Source organism: Lepidochelys olivacea (genome assembly GCF_965140295.1).
Source record: "Lepidochelys olivacea isolate rLepOli2 genome assembly, chromosome: 2".
NCBI lineage: Eukaryota > Metazoa > Chordata > Testudines > Cheloniidae > Lepidochelys > Lepidochelys olivacea.
Genome location: NC_140412.1, coordinates 176,674,356 through 176,685,133, shown reverse-complemented (window position 1 = coordinate 176,685,133; position 10,778 = coordinate 176,674,356). Strand labels below are relative to the sequence as shown.

Sequence of the window (10,778 nt, the reverse complement as noted above, 5' to 3'; positions counted from 1 at the left end):
CTTTTCTGCTGTAGGCTCTGGATATTGGCAGGCAGTAGCAAAGGGTGTCTTTCTGCATTTAAAAGAGACAAATGCTTTAGCAGTGTCTATTTTAAATGGTAGTGTCACAGAAGGTTTTTCTTCAAAATGTACTTAAAGCAAAACTGTAGCACTTCAGAGTTGTTAGGTAGGATAAAAATGACCATTCCTTTAACTTCTTCCCGTCATACTCCATGTCTTACCCACTAGACAACCACCCTTCCCACCAGGAGAAAACTCCAGTTTCCATAGAACTAGACAGTGAAACGGGACTGCCCTACCAAGTTAGAACATATTTAGGAGCATAGAAATTCCCTTACCAGATCAGTCCAGTATTCCTTCTAATCCAGTGTCCTACAATATACAGTAAGCAAAAGCTTCACAGGAAAGTGCAAGAAACCCATAATGAATGATTATGGAATAACCTGGTCACTGCAAAAATATTTGCCTAACCCCAGAAGTCAGTGGTTGGCTAATGGTTGGAAGAAGGTTCATAAACCCTATATTTTTTATCCCATTTAATGTAACTATATATGCTCTCATTATCCATATCAATATCTAATCCTTCTAAAAATGCCTGTTAAACTCTTCGTTTCAATGATGTGTGACTGTATCAAGTTAATCATGCATTGTGTAGTGAGGAAAAAGTATTTAATATTAATATTTCTTGTAATGTATTGCCGTTCAGGATAATTGGATATACCTTGTCTTTGTACTGTGAGGCTAAGTAGAAGTACTCAAATTGTCTATACTAGTCAGTTTGATATATCTGTATCACATCTTTCTAAACAGTCCTAATATTTTCAGGCACTCAGTGTATGGAAATCTTTCCATGAGTCTAATTTTCTTTTTAATCTCTGGTCCCCTTCTGTTTCTGCTGGAGCACATACTCCAGTTGGTCAAGGCCACTTTATGCCTGTGCAGGATATCTCTTCACCAGCAGAAAGCTGACTGAGGTAGCTCTGCTGCCCCAGTCAAATTGGCATCCAAGGAAGATGGGAAGGGGCTTGTCTACTTAGTCTATAAGCTTTTTGGGGCCCTGTTTCCTATTATGCATTTGTACAGTTTAAGTAATATCTGTAGGTGCTATCATAACACAATTAATATTTAGTAGTAGTAATGTAATATTCTGCCTTAATCCAAGCAGATAAGCCACAGTGCATGCTAGTATCCACCTATGGTGTGAGCTGCTCCTTTATATTAGAGTAGCATTAAAGAACTGCATGGGCTGTATTTGGCCTATTGACCACAATTTGACCCTCACTTATAGCAAGCATTTTGTTACATTACAGTTCTTAAAAATGTTGTCATGCAAAGAGGAATGAGCTGGCTTATTTATTTTCAACACAGTTCTGGTCTGATATCTGGCCAGGATACAAGTCCTGGTTTTTATGAACACACCCACAAGCTGCTCACTATACACATTACACATACAGCCTGGCCCGCTCAGCGTGGAGCAGCATTTCCAGCCCTCTTGATTTTATCCCTAGTCTTGCAATATTTGGGGCTCTGCTTAAAGCCTCAGCTCCTGGAGTTGCCTGATTTCTAGGCCTCATGTTTTCAAGCCTTTCTCAGCAACCATGAAGGGTAAAGTATCAAAAAGCAGAAGACAAGAAGAACCCGAATTTTATTATAGTTTTCGGGCTTGTGATGTTTTAATCAGTTGAGGATTTGGGGATGTGGCTCTGAGGGGAGGGAGAGGAGGAGGCCAGGACTTCTGCACGGGCGCAGTTAGCCACACTGTCACCGCATCTCCTTCGTGCAGGTGCCGCCGTGCCAGGGAGGCAGCTCGTGCAGGAACGGGAGGAGGCTGCTTGGGGGAAACGCCGCTTTCTCGTTCGCTTTCATTGCGGGCCCCCCCGCGCGAACGGGCTGAGGCCAGCAGGCGGCTGCCCTCCAGGCTGGGCACACGCAGGGGCGCGCGCGCGCGGCCACACACGCAACCCCTCCCCGCTCATGAGCCGAGGCGGCGCGTGCGGGGCCCGGCAGGTGGCGCCGCCAACCGCCACTTCAGCCCTGCCGCCTTTTTTTTTTTTTTTTTTTTTTTTTGGCGTCGCGGCAGCCACGCCCTCTCCGGCAAAGGTGAGGCTGTGAGGGGCGGGGTCTCGGCCGGCCCCACCCCCCTCCTTTCGGAGCGGCGCGTGCGGGCCGCCTCCACAGCTGCTCGCTCGGCTCTACGGCTCGGGTGCTGCTGGCTCGCGCCTCGACCGTTACCCGCAAGGGCAAGGGCTGCGCTCGTCCCCCGCTCCCCGCCATGAGCCCCGAGGAGAAGCCCCCGCCGGGCCGCTCCCGCGGGAGCCGGGCGCCGCCGTCGCAACCTCCCTGTGGCCGGGGCCGCCGGCGGGGCGGCTTCCTGAGCGAGATCCGCACCGCGATCCGCACCGAGCCCTTCCACGAGCGCTACAGCCTCAGCCCCGGCAGGGAGCTCGGCAGGTAAGCGACGGGCCGACCGCCCGACCGCCCCGCTCCTGCGGCGCCCGAACCCCTTCCCGGTGACGGGGGCAGCCCGGCGCGCGGAGCCCCCCAGCCCGGTCCGTCAGGCAGCCTCTCCCCGCCCCCCCCCCCCCCCCGCAGCCCCGGGGAAGGGGTGAGACGGTCCCGGTGGGCTCAGGTGTTGGTGCTGGTGCACCCCTGCCCGCGGCTCCGCTCTGCCCCGCGCAGCGCTCGCCCCGCTCTCTCCTGATCGGTGCCACTGGCCTGGGCGCAGGTGGGAAAATGCTCCACGGGGCCACGATGTGGGGGCGCTCCCGCCGGCCGCGCGATTGGCTCTGGTCAGCGTAGGCAAGGTCGAGTCGTGTTGGGCGCTGTCCGTGCACGGGAGCTTTCTGCCGCTGGCCGTGCCTGTCTCTCCCCCATCCACCCCCCGAGTCAATGCAAACCACTTCTCCTTAATTTACCAAAACAAAAAAACAAAAAAACCCCGGGCGGGGAGGGAAAGGAGAGGAGAGGACGTGGATGATTGTTGTTGTTACCTGAACTAGGTCAAATGTGACATAATAGACGATTTTAGGGAAGCAAATGGTTAGAGCAGGGTGGGGAAGACGGGTTTTGTTTTGTCTTTTTCTTCAATTATGCTTTTCTCCCCAGTGTGGGATTTTCACCACTCCTCAAAAAGAAAGTAAATTATGAAAAGTTATGTTCTGGGAAGTGACTCTTGAATTGTGTTCCATGGTTGTGGCTCAGCTCTTCTTATATCAAGCTTCCTCAGCATACACATAACATTTTGCATTTTGAACTTGGAGACGCTGTCATATTAAAAATAACACTTCCATCTGAAAGTTTTACCACATCAGGGTGTTGATCATATATGATTACTGTCACTGAAAGAGATTAGAGAGAGAAGTTACTTTCTCTTCTTCTTTTTTTAGTTGACTTGCATTTGACAGCACTCAGTGACACATTTGTTCCTGTATAGTCAGTAGTCCTTTTGTTTGCCTGGATCTTTCACACAGCAATAGGGAAGAGAAACACTTCATTTTGGGGGGGAGGAAATAGGTATGATTGTAAAATCACAAAAATAGCGAGATGCAGGAACAAGTATAGTCGCTGTTAACTACTTTTAAAAATTTCTTTAAAATTGTCTAGACTTCAAGTTAACTTTGGCATTAAATCTAATTAATCAGAATGAGATCAGCAAAATATAACACACTTAAATATCTATATAGGGAGAAGGTTTCTATATAGGTCTCTTTAATGTAACAAAGAAAGGTATAATAAGATCCAGCAACTGGAGGCTGATGCTAGGTAAATTCGGGCTAGAGAAAAGGCACAAATTTTAAGCAACAGTAATTAATCATTGGAATAGTTTAACAAGAAATGTGCTGGATTGTCCATCACAAAACCTTAAAATCAAAATCGGGTGTCCTTCCAGAAAGCACGTTCTAGTTCAACCATGAGATAAGGACTTGTGATGCTGGTGTTACTGGGTGAAGTTCTTTAGCCTGTGTTATACAGGAAGGTCAGACTAGAACTAGATAATGATCCATATTGGCATAAAAAAATTATTAATTTAAGATTATGGGGCTTCATACCTTTGCCCTGTTAATGTGGGGGTGGGGGAGAAGTAGTGCTATAAATTTTGTATTGTATAATTAGGACAAGCAAATCTCAACAAGATGCCTTTTTACATAGTCATTTTCTGATCGAAGCTGTACTTCAAGACATTTTTTTCCATGACTGCTGTGACTCTATACCTGAGATTTTCATTAACTGATCAAGTTAAAACGAATAATGCCTTTGTGGCATTTTTTTTCTGCAATAGTCTGCAGAAATTTTGGTTCATACTGTCCCCTTTTCGACTCCACAAAAGTGTCTGAGATCTTTTTTCCTCATAATATAAAGAGATCATATGCTTGTTTGTAAATTTAATTTCTTAGCTTAATTCTGAAGATTTTTTTTTTAAGTAGTGTAAAAATTTAAATTGTTGGATCCTGGATTCAACAAAAGCATATTAATAAAGAGGGAATTTTTGCTCACTGTTGCAAAACAAATGTAGTGAAGTTAAAAGGCTCTTTGCCATTTGTGTCCATCTTGTTATTGAAAACGGATGATAAAGCATGCTACATTTCTTCTGTGTCAGTTCATAAAAGGGGCTTTGGCTCTGAAATTGAATGCTTATTTTTGTTAATGACTTAAGAGTGTGGGGTTTTTTATAACACTTCTTAATGTGTCTAACAGATGAATAGTAATCTTATTTTTCAGGCAGAAAGCTTCCCTTGTGCACACAAACACGTTGTGTTTATTTTAATCCCTGTTTTTTTTGAAGGGAGAATACATTAGATTTATGTGTTTCAAAAGATTACCTGGTCAGCTACTGGGTCAGGCAGCAGTCCCACCTTTACCAAATACAGCCATGCTGTAATAAGAAGACTGGTTCAGGAAGAAATACCAAAAGAATTCTTATCTGTTTTTGTGCTGCCTCGTTCAACACACAGATTGGAGAAGTTCAAGAATGAGAATGATTTTACTAATGTGAAGCTTTCCATATTGCAAGTACTGTTCAAATATCGGTACTGTTGACTTTGAAAGCAAATGTTTATGTTCAGATGTTTTCTGTCATCTTAAAACTACTTGAGCTGATATAGGAGATAGAATTGCATTGCAGACTATAGAAACTCCTAATCTTTTTCATCTTCCTTGTTTGGAATGCTAGTGGCAGTTTTTGTTCATTTTATAAAATTGCACTAGCATACAACAGGCCTTTTACTGGAAATCATGGACACATTTATGGCTTGTATTCACTGTATTGTTAGCTCGAGGTATAACTAAATTTTGTCCCTAACCCCGCTCCCATCCACACATAAAAATCTCTAGTTCGAGTTAAGTGGCATCTTTGGGCTTATCTATGCAGTGCATTAGTCCACACCAGAGGGGTATAAATTCTAGTGCACACTAGCATGTCGTGCATTAACTGGCCCGTGTGAATGTTGCTGGCGTGCACAAAATATTCTTTACTGTGCATTAAAGTCGTACTGTTTGAAATGGAACTATATTAATGAATACTGGGGAACTTTTAGTGCATACCATGTACCCATCTGATGAGCTACACCCTCAGACTTGGGGGTGGTGAGTTAAAGCTCCAGTGATGCTGCGGCTGAAACTAGTAATGCAGTGAGGATGCAGCAGGATGAGTTACAACTTATCTGCTAATCAAATCGTTCTGTGCTGGTAATCAGACCTCTGTAGCTTCAGTGATAGCGTGACAGTGTTTCGAAGTACGGTTGCTCTCACTGGAGCTAGGCTAACTCAAGTGGCGTAACATGAGTGTACTAAATATTGCAATTAAGACCATTGTAATAGAAATTCCATTGTAAAATGGGAAGCAATATGCTTTTTAATAAGATTTCTTTGTAGAGATGATAAATGGTTTTATAGCTATTACAGGTCTGAATACTTACTGTTTAGATTTTTGTCATAAGCCTATTCTATAGTGAAACCAAAAGTATATCCAAAAAGGTAATTGCAACCTTAATTTTCCTACAGGTTTGCTTTCTTATTTTGTCTAAAGTTCCTTGTAAAGGTGCTGACTTGCAGTGTTGATTTACATATAACCTACTCTTTTTGCGAGGAGGAGAGGAGTGTAGCTGTCAGACTAATAGTACTTTTGCAGACAATAATATGCTTATTAAATTTCTAGGCAAACTTATAAAATTCTTAAGTTTATTAATGTTTTCGTTAACTGACCTGTAACTTGCTAAGCACCAGATCAAAGCTCATAATTTGCTAATGTCAAAAGCTGTTCTGGCTTCTCAGGTTGGTCAAGAGGTGTTCACCCGACACTGTGCTGCTTTGTCATCAGAAAGACCGTTTGTTTTAGTTCTTGCAATTGCCCTCAGAATTTCCCTGACAAAAGATGGAAGACATATGGGACTCTACAGTAAAATTCTATTGATTCCCTCAGTTCACTTTTCCTTTTGAATAAAAAGGACATATTGAGTCTCAGTTATCATGAACTGAGAATAACAGGCTCTAAAGAAGCACTGAGCAAGTGGAACAGCATAATATGAAAACTTGGTTTCACACTCTGGACATTTCAGATGTAGAGATGTGACTTCACCTGCAGACTGACACATGCCTTCATGATAGTACCCAGCTGTATAATGAACTTAACCTACATTAATGTTGTGAGTCTCAGTTCTTGGTCCGTGATATTGGATGCTTGTGTGTTTGTTTCCCCCCCAGCAATAAGAACTTGTAACTAGAACACATGCTGTATGTTTGCTACTTTTTTGTCCTTTGCCTCAGTTACCTGAGACCACCTTCAGACAAATATAACAGGTGTGGAACAGACTCTGGGGATGTGATGGACAGAGATAGAAATGGGGAGGGAAGTTGCTGGCAATTGGACCCATCACTTGAAAAGAAATTCTGTGATTAAAACCTCCTTGCTAAAAACCATCTTCTCTCTTGCCCTTAACAACAGAAAAAGTGTGGAGTGGGAGGAAATGCACTCCAGACAAATAGCACTTGTGATGAATTAATTCTATAGCTAATTTTATGCAGTTCCGTTCCTTTCAGACAATCTCTTTTTAAGCTTTCTAAAAGATGAATATGCTCATAGAAGTCACTATTAATACTGCACCCACAGCGGTGACAGGAGGTTTTGCAGATCACTTTGAGAAAAGATTACTTAAAGTAATGTCAGATTCTCTGCTGCTCCCTAGCAGAACCCATGACAACCCAAAATGTGGGTAAACATATGATGTAAAGCATTCTTGCTTCATTTGCAATTACTAAGACTTTTTTGTTTCCTTTCTGTAAGCCAGGATGTGTGCCAATTTAAATAATGCTAATGATGATGGTAGAGTGAAGTAGTGACCTTGGGCTTTTTAGTTGTGTTATTTCAGAGAAAATCCATTTTCAGTTTGAAGTAGAACTTTTATTTTGAAGATTGTGTAATAAAACATGAACTGTAGACTAAAAATTAGTTTGCTTTTAAACATGTTTTTTGTCATGTTGGAGTGTGGATGTTAGATTCTTTTAACTTAATCAGTGATTTATTTCTTACCTAGTATTCTCCCCCACTCCCAATCTGTTCCTCTCTAACTTGAGTCGTCACAGTTACTCCCCTATTAATCATGTGGTCCCCTGAGCTATTGCTTTCTCTTGGTTTGTCCCCTTGTTACTATATTTTCAACAGTAAATTCATTTGCTTTCCAAGAATTCCCTATTAAGAATTCAAAGTAAGACTTTGAAAAAAGGGAAAATGAGGAGAATCCAACTTGGAGCTTGTCTGAACACTTGGTAATATAACACAATGCTTATTTTTTAAAGACCTATCCTGGTATATCTCTCTAAAAGTACAAATTTATATCAAGTTTCATAATATTGAATCAACATCAACTTAGATTGCCCAGCACATTTTTTCTGGATCTTTGCTCTGGAGTTGCCTCAAGCATGAATCTTACTAGTTGCATAGTAACCAGTTTTTAAGAATTATATTTGTAAACAGTCTAAACGTCTGTGTAACCTGACCCTTTTAATTAAGTGATGCATCAGGCCTCTGTCTACCTCAACTGTGCTGTACGTATGTAGCACACACTGTGTCCTATTTCTTTGTAGAGCTTTGTGAATAGATATTGTATTTCCATAATGACAAATATTTTGGTGAATCTGGCAATACCAGTATTTATATTAGACTTCCTCTTTGCTTCCAAAACAGCTTTTGTATGCATGTCAGAGCAGCTTCTTGTGCTTCATGAACTCAATATCTTGTTTTTAGAGAGAGATGAAGTATGACAAACTACTTTGGTCAACAGTTTAGAGCTAAATTGTGAGTGATATTGACTTTGTGGTAATTTGAGGAAAATTACACACTGAGATTATACAAACTGTGACTCCAGCAGTCAGTATTTAAATCATGAGGAGTAAAACTTTTTATGGGATATTAAAATGACATGCTATTAAAGGGTCAGATCCAAACCCAATGGAAGCCTTCCTATTGATTTTTGGCTCTGGCACAAATACCATTAGGCCATGCTAGGTTTGTTCCTACAAAGAACTGATCTTTTGCTGCTGTAAAGGGGCAGCGTCAGCATGGATTATAACTACTTACTGTTGAAAATTAGTTTGCTGCAATACTTCATATTGTAAACATGGCATTCAAATTTGTCAAGTTTACATGTCTTCATTTTGAGGCAATTTAGCGTCCTTTCCAGTGGTTCTCTTAGCATAGTTGATGTCATTCATGATCAGAATTTAAACTTGAGAGCACTTTTTAATTAACTGGATATATGTTTAATATATTACAACATTAGCTTTTTAAAAAGAACCATTGTGCATACTGTACATTACTTAGCTCTTTAGAGTGTGTAGGCTTCTGATCATCTCCACATGATTCCCATGGTACCCTTCCCTGCCTGTCCTTTGGTTTTTGTTCTTCCTTTTCTTCCACTACCCCTTCCAAGCATGCTTTTGAGTCCATCTCAGGGTGCTAGCACATTGGGCAGTTTTTATTCTAGGCCCTGAGTGGCCAGTTCCAAAGGTGCTGTTTGACAGTGATCTTTTAAAAATAGATGTTGGTTTCAATCTTTTAAAATCATTTTTGTGGGATTTTTTTGCAATGAAATACAATAATGTTATTTTGTAGTTGATATTTTGTTTCTTGCACAATTAAATATTATTATTAATGGTTCTATCAAGTAGCTTTGCGTTTCCTGACCCTCTGCATTTAAAAAAAACCATAATATTATCTTGACATATGTATTAAATATGAAGAAGTTTCTCAAGAAAGTATTTACTTTGGGTCTCATAGTGCTTCAAAAACCCACATTGTTACTGTCCATGTGCTTTTGCGAACATCTGGTCAGTCTACTGTACTTCAGTTAAAGTTTGCAAATGCTATCTTTGAGGAATAACAATGATAAATATACCTGATTAAATCAATGGTTGCAATTTAGATTATTTTAGTGTGTGTGGAGGAAGCCTAAATGTGTATGGTTTTTATTTTGTTTCTCTTAGTTGATTTTCAATTAGCAATCCTGAAACTGAAATACTTTTATTTTCAAAAGGTACCAGGAGTCCACTGCAGAGCTTGCCTTTACGGTACTGAATAAAGTTTTCATAAAAACAATACTTGATGCTGGAACATAATTGCTGTGCTATATCAGACCAGTGGTCTGTCTAGCCCAGTATGCAGTCTGAAAGTGATCAGTCCATTCCCAGATGCTTCAGAGAAATGCAAGAAACTTCATAGTGAACAACTCTGGAATAATGTGCCCTATGAGAAATTTCTGCCAAACTCAATTTAGAATTGTATGCTGAAGCAAGACAGATTTTGCATCTTTAATTGCTTGTCATCTAATGCAGCTGTGGCTGTTCTCATCCTTTTTAAATATCTAATTCATTTTTATATGTATTTGACTCATCTCACCATAGTATCTGACCACCCCGCAAGTTTTGGTTTTTGGGGGGGGAGGGAGGGAGGATACTTTGCAACTGTAAAGAGTAGCTTGAAACATGGCAGTTTTTTTGGTTTATTTTTTTTAAACATACGGGGGTGGGCTGGGGATAGCTAAGATTAAAGCAGTGTGTGTTGTATTTGGTTCTGGTAGCTCAGAGGGTAGTGTTAATTCTGTTGTAGGAATTGATTCCATGGTTTATGTCCATCTCATGGCAAAGTTTTCTCTCATGCTTTCAGTTCTCCTCCTGTTCATAGACAATTTGATAGAGGTCATGGTTATGGGGAGAGATGCAGTTTCTTGAGGAACTAGGGTCAGGCTTGTGAGGAGCTACAGATATTAAGAATGAGACTTTTTGAATTGGATTTTATGTTCACTGGAGCTAGTGTAATGAGTGGAACCAGAGGTGCTGTAATCCTAGTGTCAGTTGCTGAGCAGATGGGCTTTTTCTCTTACCGGTTGAAGATCTTAGGTTGTTTACCTTTGTTTATAGGTAGGATTTGCAATAATCTAATTTGGAAGTCATGAAAACATGATTATTGTGACCAGATCTTTTTGATAGGATAGGGCACAGTGTTCTGGACAGCTGCAAGAGAACATGGGTGTTGTTCACAATCATGGATAGCTAAGAGTACCCCAATGCTATTCACTGACTCTACAATGTTCAGGCAGATGCATTTGACCAAGGAAGATGTCTCAAGACCTTGCCTTCTCCAAACACCTTCTCTTTTCTCTCTTACTTGGGTTTAGTTTCAGCCAGCTGCTCCTCATCCAGGTATTTGGACAGCTGGCAGAAAGTAATATTGACATTTGAGGCAAGGGAGAGGTCAGCAATACACAAACAACATCCAGCTCTACACC

General features: G+C 41.2%; 1 protein-coding gene across 1 annotated transcript in view; it reads left to right on the top strand.

The window, feature by feature from the left end:
• The first annotated feature begins 2,168 nt into the window (after nucleotides 1–2,168).
• Nucleotides 2,169–10,778, top strand: part of STK17A (serine/threonine kinase 17a) — a 62,616-nt gene continuing 54,006 nt past the window's right edge. The window contains exon 1 of the mRNA XM_084620032.1: nucleotides 2,169–2,451. Within this exon, the coding sequence (XP_084476158.1) occupies nucleotides 2,273–2,451 (179 nt within the window). The 5' untranslated portion in view covers nucleotides 2,169–2,272. The remainder of the gene's footprint in view (nucleotides 2,452–10,778) is intronic.